The 13,455-nt window shown below is 38.1% G+C and overlaps 1 protein-coding gene across 2 annotated transcripts in view; it reads left to right on the top strand.

The window, feature by feature from the left end:
• Positions 1–13,455, top strand: part of LOC124157681 (protein FAM151B) — a 63,492-nt gene that overhangs the window by 21,178 nt on the left and 28,859 nt on the right. For both annotated transcript variants that reach the window (XM_046532620.1, XM_046532619.1), the window contains exon 2: positions 11,238–11,360. In XM_046532620.1, coding sequence (XP_046388576.1) covers positions 11,238–11,360 — 123 coding nt within the window. The remainder of the gene's footprint in view (positions 1–11,237; positions 11,361–13,455) is intronic.

Raw genomic sequence — 13,455 nt, 5'->3', positions numbered from 1 at the left:
ATCATAGTAGTGCCTATTTTATAAAAGTATATGTGAATACAAAACCGAACATAATATTAGCCAATAAGAGGACTTACTTAACACAATTGTTACCATTTCATTGAATAAAAATCCATTTATACTCCTTGTTACACTTGTTCTAATTCAAGAATATTGAAAAGCGTTTCATTTTTTAATTTTGCTTTTCATTAGCCGAAAGTGGTGGTTATCATTATGAATAATCGCTTATAAAATATTTTTTTCTCCAAATAACTTAACTCTAGTACATTTTAGTGGAATAAACTAGGAGATTTATTAAGCAAGCGAATCTACTTTGCGCTATAAAGCAGTGTATGAAATTAAAACTCAGAGCATCTTCAAACTTTGCTATGGCAAGTAATGTCATACGGTGATTTGTTCGATAGTCTAATTACAGGTCATTGCCACTAAAATTTCAAAATATGCTATTCCAGTTGTACCTCATCGACTGACACCCACTAAAATAGGCTTACCGTGCCATGTTTCTGGAAATTGAAAATCCCCAATTTTTATTCATGCTCTCTTGGGAATACTTATTGCATTGGATTAGTGTCTATTTAGGCTGGAATGTATTTGTAGTTTTGACGAAATACTAATATAATTTGCCCTCTGTTTAAGTAATTATGTTAAAATTAAATCTTTTGCAAGCAACCGAGCTACTCTTTTTGTTTTTTTGCAAATGAATTCTGAAACGGTAGTCGAGTCATTCAATTAACGTGAAAGTAGCGCTACGCTCGGCTCAAACAACTGGAAAATTGTTAAATGAAAAGTATAAGGATTTAATTATCCAATTAAAAATTCAGGACCTACTCTTATTTTGCCTTTCAGATTCGAATAGGATACGGTGGTTCAAAGGCCACAACCACTATCGTTATCCTGGCTCAGTATCAATACTAGTGACCTAATATCGCTATTTATTTATCCATATCTCCCACAGTGTACCTAAAAGTATTTGGTTACCCAGCCCAGCCTAAATGTTTTCGCCGGCTCTCGGTCATTTCATTCAGATTGAAAGAAAACTTCTCATTTATGAGTCAAGACTGATAATAGCGTGATTCAATTCCAAAGCATGGGTTACCGTGACCCGGATGAGGTTCGCCAACGACTCAAGTTGTCGGGGTTATGGGTTACCACTTAAGAGTTTCTCCCAAGCTGACTACATGAGCCATAATTCTGGCATGGAATCAGTGACTGGGTTAAAGCTGAATGCGAGTATTGCCATAATAGTGAAATTACTAACATACTTACCATTACTAGTCAACAATCCTCATATTGGTTTGACGCGGATCTCCATTCTTCTCTTCTATCCGCTAGCAATAGCGAGGTATTTCTTCTCTATTATATCTTCAATAACCTGTTCTATGTAACTCTTTCGGGGCATCCCTTGTCCTTCTTCTCTTCCTCTAGTCCTTCAACGATTGTTTTCATCTGGCCATCATGCTTCATGATATAGCCAACTAAATCGTCCCTAAGTTTTCTCTTAAAGCCTGTCTTCTCCGTAGTTATTATTCCGAGGATTCGCAGGTACTTCAATTGACAGACTATGCGCAGAAAATGTTTTCTTCGAGTCCAAACCGTTTAATTAAATTTAAGAAGATTTGATAGGCCAATCAATCATAATTGAACACAAAAAATATTGAAAAGTCAGTTTCGATTATTTGAAGTAGATAATGTGCACTTATAAACGCAACCTCTTGCGAGCTATATGTTTCATTTTTGTGTCTCTTGAAATTGGAACAATGCATATTAAAATCGCCGTAGTGAGAGATTAAGTGGGAAATATTATGATTTTTTTAAGCAAAACTTTACAGTTGTTATGGAGCTGCAAATGTTTCGTGGATAAATCAATAATATAAACAATATTAAGCTCTGATATCAAGTATCTATTCATTAATTTATTCGTTCCGTAAGTTTTCCATGGATAAATTTTCTACAACAACGTAAGATACGCGAACTAGTACTGCACAACAGGAGTTAAGGAATCTACGTTAATAAGTTATTAATTTACGTGACGAGACAATTTTCCGTTCAATCTGCGAGTAATGGTGGGATATGATAAAATTTCACGAGAAAGGATTTTCAATAAATACACTCGGTATCCTTCAAGACGTCGTGCATTTTACGTCCACATACGTGATCAGGCTAAATAGGATCAGTCGCTATTTATGATGGAATAAACCCAGTAAGGCGAGGGTACGCCGTAAGTCATGCCAACGGTCGTTAATTCCGAATAACTTAATAGAGAAAACGAAACTTAGAAATAGAGAAGAGAAACACAGAAACTGCAATCGTTATCCGCATGAGGCTTGAATTTCATATTCTAGTACATTTCTGTTCTTACTATCGACGACACATCAGGCGATAGTGGGGGGCGGGGGGGTGGTAATATAACATTAAAAATGAGGATATTAAAATTTCGAGTCAAATAAAGATTCGGCAATCCACTGCATTAAAACGATTTGAATGAATTTCGAAGCAATATATACCGAAATTCACTGCATAAAATTTTCAGGTAAGCGAAAATTAATAACGAATCAGACAAATGGTAACATTTTTAATAATATTGTCAGCGTGACGCTAAGAAGTTGACAAGCATAAAACTGCAAGCATCGCCAAGATATTCCCTATGCATCTAAAAAATCCTGCAATACGTTCCTATGTTTAAACTACGTCATAGTATAAGAAGTTTAGCAGAAACTTAATTCACGATGCAATGATATAGATATAGCACTGATATAGAACATACATCAACAAGATACCCCCATAATAAGTTAGGACGTACGCATATTGGTGTACTACAATTTTCACTCTTGTAAAAAGATGTATAAGGAAAAAATAACCATTCCTTTGAAGACGTGATCGCCTAGAGACATGGAATTTTGAAATCACTAATGTGTGCAACAAACGCTGATTACTTTTTCACAAGCAAATATACACCGCGTATTTTTTACGAGAAAAACCTTCATATCTCACAAAAACTTTTTATGTTGTTCAATATAATCTGCTCAGCAGGGAGATCAGAAATTCTTTCATCGCATAAATTATTTTATCCGCGTTATTTTCAAATGAAATTTTCGTCAAAATTCACCAGACTCGTCAATTTTGAATGTGTCCAGATTTGGGAAAAGATTCGCGCCAACACGTGCCGTTGGAGCGACTGAATGGGAACCACGCACGTAGTGCCAAGAATGAACTGGACTTCCAGCTCTAGATACTCACTTTAAGAGTTTAACCTCTTCCCTCACAGTTACAAGAGAAAAATAATTTACTTCCTGAATGCCCAACTACCGCTTGCAACACTCCAAAATGTCGCCGTTTTGGAGCGGTCGTGTAAACAAACATCATCGGAGCTCGCTCATAATGAGATCCACACCGCAAGGACTTCAACAGCGCAGCTTGCAACCGACCAGCGTTCTCCCCCCGGAGGCATAATGGCAGGTGTCCACCAGCTCCGCGGAACACTCGAAAAAGATCTCCAAACACAAAGAACAAACAGCAGCCTCAGCTCTCCTTTCATAAAGCAGTGTCCGCGGGGAGGAAGGTTGAATAACTTGGCGCATTACATCATCCAGTTGTAGGGATTAGATCATAGCTGAAATTTGTTTAAGGGGTCCGTAATTACTTTCCTATTGACTAATTCCCTGCCGTTTACATGTTCAAAGTAATTTAAGCTAACATAAGAGGGAGGTTAGCTTAAGCCTGAATCGCACGATCATTTTTTCGTAATTTCTGATTGATCAGTCCAGCGATCACTCTAGTGATCACTCGCAAATTATCGTCGCCGGCAATTGTTTTTTGCGATCTCTCCAATGATGAGGATTTCCATCACTTTTTACATCACTCGTCTGGTCGCTTTATCCATCGCTCAAACCGTCACTGAAACCCGATATCAGCCAACCAGAACCCATAACCGTATGGAGCGATTGCAGCGCAACGTTTGACAATCGTGGGAACGACGTAAGTAAACATAAACACGCTATATATTTTCGTGATGCGGGTGCTATGACAACGAGCTGTGATACCGGAAATTATGCGCAGAGCGACGGCGGGAGGGGCCGTGTGATTCAGAAAAATGATCACTAGAGCGATCACTTTTCCGGTCCAGAAAAACGATCGCTCGAGTGATCACTTTTCGTGACGAAAAAAAATTATAAGAGTAATATTGACAACTCAATCATTGAAAATCTATCAAGTTATGAAATACGAAGTGTAAAAAGCATTACGGACAGGATAAACTATTATTTTTAGAAATTCATCAATAACAAATATCAATAGTTATCCATCCAAAGATTGGTTTGACGTAGCCCTCCACTCAATGCTCCTATCGGATAATCTTTTAACACCTACAAAAGTTCTCTGCTTTACGTCCTCAATCACCTGTTCTGTGTAGTACCTACCTCTTCCATTGCTTACCACTGCCGTACTTCCCTTCCTCCTTTTCTTCAACAATAAATTTCATTATACCATCGTACCTTCTGCTCCGGCCGATTAAATTGCTCTGTCTTCTACTCAAGGTTTTCAAAAGACTTCTCTCCAACTCTCCTCAGAACTTCTTCTGCATTACTCCCACATACTATTGATCATCACTATTATTCTATAAAACCACATTTCGAAAGCTTCCAGCCTTCCTTTCTCCGCTGCTGTCATGGTCCATGACTCACCACCATATAGAAGCATGCTCCAAATTTAAGTACAAATAAATGGCTTTATAACTTCAACGATTATTTTTTCAGCTCTAAGTAGAATCCTCTTTTTTGGAATGCCCTTTCCGCTTGCGTATTATACCATTTCCGTCTTTCTTCGCCCTTCGTTATCACTAGGCTATCCAAGTAGCAGACCTCTAGCAGACTCCTTCACCTCCCCAAATTTCTAATTTCAAAGATTCATCTACATCTACATTATACCCTGCGAGCCACTTCTAGGGAGTTTGTCAGGGGGTGATTAATCACCAGCATGCAAGATAATTGCCACATGTTGTACCACACGGTCATAAAAATGATACGCACACTGGCAATTCAGGTTGGTCCTCGCCTGTTCTCTTCTACTGCAGACCAATATTTTCGTTTACTGGCGTTGATTTTCAACTTATATCTAGCCATTATGTTTTCCATAGTTTATTGAATTTTCTTCAGGCCGCACTCTGACTTTGCTATGACTGATATATCATCGGCAAATTGCTGTATGTTAAGTTTTGGCCATGGATTTTGCTTATTGTGCTTTCTCTTTTATTTCGTAGAGAATTTTCATAAAATGAACTCGTTGGAAATTACGGGGAACAGAGCACACCGTAGTTTCACTCCTCTCCTTACTCTTGCTTATTCGCAGTTGGATCCAAATTTAATTACTGCTACCTACTTGGTTTTAATGTAAATTGTGGACTATTCTCCCGTCATGATAAAACATTCCCACGTCTTTCAGCATTAAATTCCCATCCACGTCATCAAAATCCTAGTCTAACCCCACAAACGCGTTGAATGGCCTAAGGGCATAAGTGCCAATATGACGTCCGTTGTATGATTGCACTACCTGAATCCGAATTGGTCTCCATTCATGTACTCCTATGATTTCCGCTCTATTCTTCTTCAGATGGGTCTTGTTTATATCTTAAAGTTCCGGATCTGGATCTTGTTAATATATTGCCATCATAAATTCAAAAAATTATACGTGATACATTCTAGTTTTCAAATTGCAATTAAAATTTTCGAAAACCATGCTATCATGATAATGGATTTCAAGTATTATTTGGAGCCCTGTCTTAAATATACCTACCAACTATAAGGCACTCGATAAACAATCTAAATGTTTATTCCTAAGATGCTAATTTCCATTTACAACCCTTAGGAGTGGAGATTATAGACAAAAAAATTCTCCCTATAGGAAATGCAATTAATACATAGCGTACTCGTCCATTCCAGTTTTTATCGTCCATTGCGTTCCAGGGACGATAACTCCTCTAAATTAACACTCGATTGGTACAAACCAAAAATTCCAAAGAAAGTGGTAGAATAGAAATTTGTATCGGCTATGTAACTATTGTAAATAGATTTTAAGAAAGGCAACCATATTAAATAAACTCATCGAAGGACAAAACCCATATCCTATTATATTTTTCCTCAGGATGCACGTGGAACCCAGTCTTCTCACCACCTCATTGTTCGATCGATCCACTTAATGTTCGACATCCTCATTTATTCTATTGAAAAGGAATATCGGTGGAGTCTCCATTGAGCATATGAGTGAGAAAGTGATACCAGCACGGACCGTGGTATATTACCATGTCCACATTGTTATCCAAATTCATCGTCCCGCTATTTTAACAACAGAGAGGGAGAGGACACTTTTTAAAAAATGATAGCGTTATTACTGAGAACTGCTAGTAAAACCTAATTATATTATTAATATCTTATAATATAACCGCTTGCTATAATCTTTATTATGCTACTTTGGTGCATTCCATCTTCGGCAGACAGCTGGTTTCGAAGCTAAACAAATACGTTCAAGGAATAATGTTTCCGCATATTTCATTATTAATATTGCAAAGCATGCATTTGAGTTTTACGTCCCACTACTTCGGACACATATATGGGCTTCTGACGACAAAAAACCAATATTACAAAAGAAAACATGAGAATAAAGGAACACATTGTTACGTGGCAAAACACGCCTATGATGTTCACCATATGCTTGAAGTAACAAACCCTCTATCAACATTCATTCTCAATCATGCTGGTACTTCCGATTTCAAAACGTTACATAATACCCCATCGAAAAGTCCAGAACTCACGTCTCACCAAGGAAGAAACTCATTCTGCACGTTCAGACGAACTCTAGCTGGAATCTAGTTTATTTTTTCTTTGAGACGAGGAGAGTCATCCTGTGTAAAAATCTTTCTTTTTCGTGAGCTATCCAGCGATTTTTTCACGAAATTTATTTTTATGACGACTCTACCGGCCGGATACTAAACGTATTTGTACCACTTCTTCTACTTTCTGATATCCCCGATGAACAGCCGAGTTACCTGTATGATTCCTCCACAGAAATTTATTTCAGTTATATGATCATTAGGGTTTTGCATGTTCAGCATGTTTTTTTTTTAGATCGAGCTCCTCCCTCAAATTATTTTATTCCTGGAAATGGTACATCATCAGAGTCCCGAAAACTGCCAATTGACGTAATTAAACTTTGAACACCATAAAAATGTCATCGCTAATAAGAACTTGATGTATAGAAGTAAGTAATAATGATTTTAGTGTCAATAAAAAGCACAGATAGCATTAACGAAATCTTATGTCCTCTTTCAGAGAGCAAAGATATGGAAATAAGCGTATTCACTAATAAGAAATGTATGACAAGGAATTGGCTAGGATTCTGAATCTAGTCGTCCATTTTTAACGTCTTCATCTTCACTTTGGGCTAAAACTTAGTCCCAAAATTATATGTTAACGTAGTTCTAAAATACGGCAAAAATTGGGAAAGTAATTTAGATTGGATATATCTTGTCGACTATATTTAGCAAAAGTAGCGTTTAAAAACCATTAATTTTGTAGTTATTAATAAATTTTGTAAGATGAAGAAAATAAGAGGCGTAGAAGCTGCACCCGGTTTTAAAAGATTTCTGGATGACACCACCGCAATTATGAAAATCTAATCATCTACTTGAAAAAATTAAAAAAAAATAATTATTTTAAGGCTAAGGGGATTGGACAAGGGTTAAGGATGACCACCCCGGCACGATTTTCTAAGAACGGTGTTAACCATTTAATATCCCTCTCAAAGCGCCTTCTCAACGACACTCTCTCAGCGGTCACGCGCAATTAATGACACGAACGTGGGTGTCACTATGTTAGTCACTAGATATATTATCCTCCGCGTGACCCCTGTCACACTACTGCCTAAGCGGTTCAGACTTTCGTCAGCAATCTCACGCACTAGATACGCTTCATTGCCCCTGTTTATTTTGGAGAACTTATGTCCTTGGGTGACGATACATAGAGGTCATTAATAAAAAAAAACTTTTCACTCTGCCCCGACGTAACATCAAGCACATTCCGCCGCAAAATACATTATTGGACTTTTACTTACGCTTGCGGAAGCGAAAGTGTTGACTTTAGATAACGACGTCATACTTTTTCACTCAATTATTCTCTCAATTGACCGGAATAAATGTGTTTAAATGTTAGAATGTGCATAAAATAGGAGAACATATGTATCTTTGGGGGATATAAATGCTATTTTCGAGGAAAATTATCCGTAAGAAATTCATATCTACAAAATATGATTAAAAAATATGACCTTAGTTCTATTAAATTCCAAATTCGTGAAATAACCCCCTCACCCGATTGGTTGACTCACGAATTCATTAAAATTATAGCATCGATTTTTATCGTAAAATATACTCTGCAATAATTGGACATAAAAAATATTTCACACGCTATAGCTCATTCTTAGAAGTAAAGTTCTCAAACAACGCCACAGTACGGAAGGAGGCAAAATTATGACAAAATGTCCACCAATCAAATGTCGTACAAAAGAAAGAAACTTTTCGAGAAATGACACAACTTGGCTTGACGAGTAAAAATTTTTGAACCTGAAACTTGGCGGCTGTTTGCACATACCGTCGATAGGGATCTTAACTCACTAAATAATCAAATGCCATTGCATATACTGCGTCCGTATTTGCATACAATACCATCTTCAAACCAATACCAATTTTCTTCCTCCTTTTTCATATCTCTTACTTATTGCCTTGATCACCTCATTCTTCTTCATTTTATCTTTTACATCAACCTTTTTGTCGAGATACCTGCTTTTTGGTCGTGTTTCCTCTTAATTTTCCTCATTCATTCGTTAGTCCATATATTTGTTTTGTAATGCAGTTCTGTGAAATCCTATAAGTTTTTCTCCATTAAGGAGAATTTTCACATGTTAAAACGATTACATATTATTGCCACTAAAGCTGTTTTTATATGGAGTAAAAGGAAAAGTTTTTTAGGGTAGGCTTATAGTAAATTAAAAACGGTAGATGAAACTGGCAGGGAGACAGCCCGTTTTAATACGGCATATGCCATTTAAACCTAACATAACCGGTAGAATGCTTTAAAGATAGCAGTCTGATTTTGTTTTTACACAAAAGAATGTTGACCTCTATTGAAAATTTTCAATGTATTATTTTTATTTCTAAACACCACTGTTAAGGACGTTGAAAACATTAGCCCTTCAAATCCCTCAAATTTCAACTCTGTACTAAGTCCCTCCTTCCTCTCCCCGTGGATAACCCCCTGGCCCTAAGGTAGCTTCGCTGAAGGTGGCTCGCCAGAATTCGTTCCCAGAACGGGCCAATATTACAGAGAACGCGATCATAGCACAACATTAGGTAGGTACGCTGAAGATGTGAGTTTAGCTTGCGATGAATTCTGTGCAGTCAGCGTTTTCATTCATCACTTGAGAAGAGGCGTGCATCCTCAAGGCCTCGGATAGCGCTCTTCCCACCTCACGAGATGACATTGAGCGATGTCAAGCGTAATCCTCCCCTCCGTTAGCCTCTCTCTCTTCGAGCACCGTTGAAGGAGGGGACTGCTCAAAATGCCTCCAATTGTGCACTCCAGAGGGCTAATGCTCCAATCGGGTGGCCTCAATGGGCTTTATTGCACTTCACTCTGGTGCATACCTCGTACTGCACAATGAGGGTCGAGCGACCGGGCTGCTGCATACCACTGCACCGCTCACCCTCTTCGGAATGGAAATGGGTGACCAGAGGCTGAGTTAAAGAATTTGAGTACGTCGAAATCCTTCCATACCTACTAGCATTTAAAGGTGGCTATATTTAGGTCTACAGGCCAGGTGCGTAGCTAGGAATTAAGGCTATGGGGGTATTAGGTGCAACTAATACATCTACATCTACATAATACCCCGCAAGCGGCCAAAAAGGAGTGTGGCAGGAGGTGTTAGGACGCCAGCCGTTCTTGCATAAAAATGAATTTCTCTAAGGAAATTACGGCTAGCATTTATTAAAATCCTTTATGGTTCGGGGGAAAAACGAATTCCCATATCTATCCTTTCGGAAAAAAATCTCTCTTAATTTATCGCTTCTGTTGGACCTAGAAATATAGTGCGGCTCTAATATTATGTTCTCCGTGTCGCTCTTAAAGATATCCATCCTCAATTGTTCAAGCAATCTAAGCCTAGCGCGCAGTCTCCGAGTCTCCAGCGGCTCCCAGCCTAATTCGCTTAACTTCTTGGTAACACTGTCTGCACCCCCGAAGCTGTTTTTGACGAACCGCGCAGTCTTCCTAATACTGGGGGGGATATGTGATAGCCGCCGAATATATTATGAAATGTTAAAAATAAAATGGAATTAAATGTAAGAACAACACAGTTTTTCTATAGAATTAAGTGCGTGTTTAAAAATTGCCGCATCTTTGGACAATTTGAAATAAATGGAAATGGTTTAAACCAGAATCCGAATAAACTACTGTACATGTTATTTAATAAGCTGACGTGCTGAGGGAAAATGACTAAACGATTTAAAGTCAATATTTCTTGGTTAACTTTTCGAAAAAAATTACTAATGAGAAGACTTTGCTTAGAACAACTGCTTTGGCCTTAGTTTTAAGCCTTGGTTTCGCAAGTTTATATGCGGTTCCACCTTGCTGGTTAAGGCAGCACACAAATTCATCTCAAGAGTTAGGAGAAAAGAGTAAAAAGAAAATGTGAGTGTTGTGTGTGAGTTGACTACCTGAGCTCAGCCTATCATTTATTAAGTCTTTAGCTATTATGGCGAAAAGATAATTCCTAAACCCATCCATCCGTTCGACAAAATATCTCTCTTATTTCATAGTTTTTGTATGACCTGGAGATATATATTTAATGCTCTCCGTGTCGTTATTTAGGGTTCGCGAGAAAATTTTCTTCTGGCAGTATTTGAACCAGTAATCTATGAATTTTGGACATTTTTCTTCCATTTTCGACCTATCTTCCTACAGAGCAACCGAAGGTGCTCATTGATTTTCATCCCCTCAGAAACTCTATTTTATTCGGCCGAAATCGAAAATCTGAGAAAATATACGTCACATCTAGGAGCCCTTCTAACTAGAATGTAGGAAGATTTTAGGTTAACCTCGGGTGATGCGTATGCCAATCAACCTTCGGACTGAAATAAAGAATTAGTGGCAATGCTATTCCAACGTCCGAAACTTATTGAAATTTCTTCTTCGCCACAGGTCAGGCTCAAGCGGACATCCCGGCCGTGCCCGACTTCTTTCCCCAGATCCACGGTGACCTCACCAAGGTGACGTGGGCTCATGCAGTGAACAGCATGGCCTTACTGATGGAAGCCCTGGAAGGTGAGAAGAGATCTCTTCCGTAGAATAGAGCTGAGCAAAATAATACTTCTGATGTAATAAATAAAATTACTCCTCTTAGTAGTCCAATTAATACTGGATAATTATGTAATCATGCATTGTTCCTTTTCGTGAAATATCACGTCATCTTTGATAAATAGTAAAAATAAATAATACGGTATCAATTAATATTAATTGTGTTCTATATGTATGGAATTATTGAACTTGTCATGGTACTCTTGCTATTGTTCCAATAGCTACTGTTAAAGGTCAAGGACTTTAACCAACTAAATGACATCATCTTCAAGGTACCAAGATACATATTCAAGGTATCTTGGTACGTTGAAGATAATGTAGTAACATTGAAACATAGGTAATAGAGTTTGTAATTGTGGAAAATTGCAAGTATTTTTTTCAATGTAGATACAAATACTTTGGAACATTGTTTTGAAACTGATATCTAGAATCTCTCGAAAATAAATTCTTGAGATCAGTTAAAGAAACGGAAAAGCTATATTATTATACTATGCTGCAATCTTAATAAAAATAATTATTAGTTAATTTACATGCAAGTATATGAATGGTTAGGAAACCTTCATATCTCGGTTGGTTTCTTCTACCAAAAATGAATAATGCCGCACTGACTGAGAAATTGAACTCAAATTACCTAATATGGACTCTTCCATTGACTTGGGCTCCCCTGAGAACCTATAGATCGACACCTCGGTGGCTATTATTCTCTTTCCCACCTCTTTGACTAGGTGGTGACTACCTCTTTAACTTTACAGGAGTCACGGTTGGATTTTTCGCGAATGTCATTGCTTTTTACGAGCCAATAAAACCCATGAAATGACATTTTCACCTAAGTTTTCAGGTTTAATTTTGTCTTGATTTTTTTAACACTGCAGGCATGTAAGAGTGAGCAAATTTTGATTTTGCGGTAAAACCCATATAATGGGGACAAAAGGTCAAAGTTGTAAAATTCCTTTTGCACTCAGCGAAGCATAAAAACTTTTCTTAAGTTACAGCCAACATTAGTCCATACCCCAAAGCGGAGTATTAACTCCAAAGGGGTACCTATGTTCCTGTAGCCATGTAATTCTTAAAATTTATATTTGTGTGGAACAATAAACATTATTATTATTTTGTCAAAAAAGCCCAAGTTTAAAAGCTAAAGAGATAAAAATATCAATAAATTTATGTCAATTTCTGTATATTTACACCTGAGTTTCCGCTATTAAATTTAACCATATTCGGCACAAACACGCGTAAAAGGCCGCTTTAAACAAGGCACGTAAATTTAGAATCTGGCGTGCGTACGAAGGCGAAGTCAAAATTGCGCCGTGTAAAGCGTTGAATTGTTGGATCGTATGCAAGAGTGTATGAACGTGAGATGGTAAAATAGCTCCTTTTCTAATTTCCTCCGTGCAAACGCAATTCCACGCCATAGTGAGAAATTAATCATATTCAAACCTGTGCAATGATTTCCCCCGTGTAAAACGGCCTAAAGATCAATAACAATAGAAAGTAATCTAGTATGTGTGAAGGCCGTTTTACACGGGGATAGTCGTTGCGCCATATGACATATGTACAAAGTCGCAGTCAAAATAGCGGACGCTCGTCGTAAAGCGGTGTAGGTCGTGTTAAGCGGTGAAACGCTAGAATGCATGCGAGAATGCTTGTATACGTGATGGCAAAATATCCCCCTTCTCTAATTCCGAACTCGCATTCTTGCAATTTCAACAAATGTTTTGTAGTTGATGCGGAATGGTGCTGTGGGCGCAACTTGTCTTCCGGGTAGTCCTCCACGTCGATTCCTTAAGACCCTTACTGCAACACCGGCGTGCATTAGCCAGTTGAGTTACCGACACGTCTTACCATCCAACGATTTGATTTTTGGATTTTTCTCTTTTACAGAAACATCTTTCAAAATCGTTGGCACAATAAATTATTGTTTCGCTATTAGTGGGCCCTGGTCGCTTCCATAGCGGCGAGGCGCTTCCATTCCCTATCCCACACTTCCATTCCTATCCCTACCTTGGAGGCGGGTTCGTTATCGCGGCGGCGCCTCCAGCCTTTTTCCTTCCCATTCCAATCC

Source organism: Ischnura elegans, chromosome 4 (genome assembly GCF_921293095.1).
Source record: "Ischnura elegans chromosome 4, ioIscEleg1.1, whole genome shotgun sequence".
Taxonomy (NCBI): domain Eukaryota; kingdom Metazoa; phylum Arthropoda; class Insecta; order Odonata; family Coenagrionidae; genus Ischnura; species Ischnura elegans.
The sequence above is the reverse complement of the archived record's forward strand: the minus strand, read 5'-3'. Positions and strand labels throughout refer to the sequence as shown.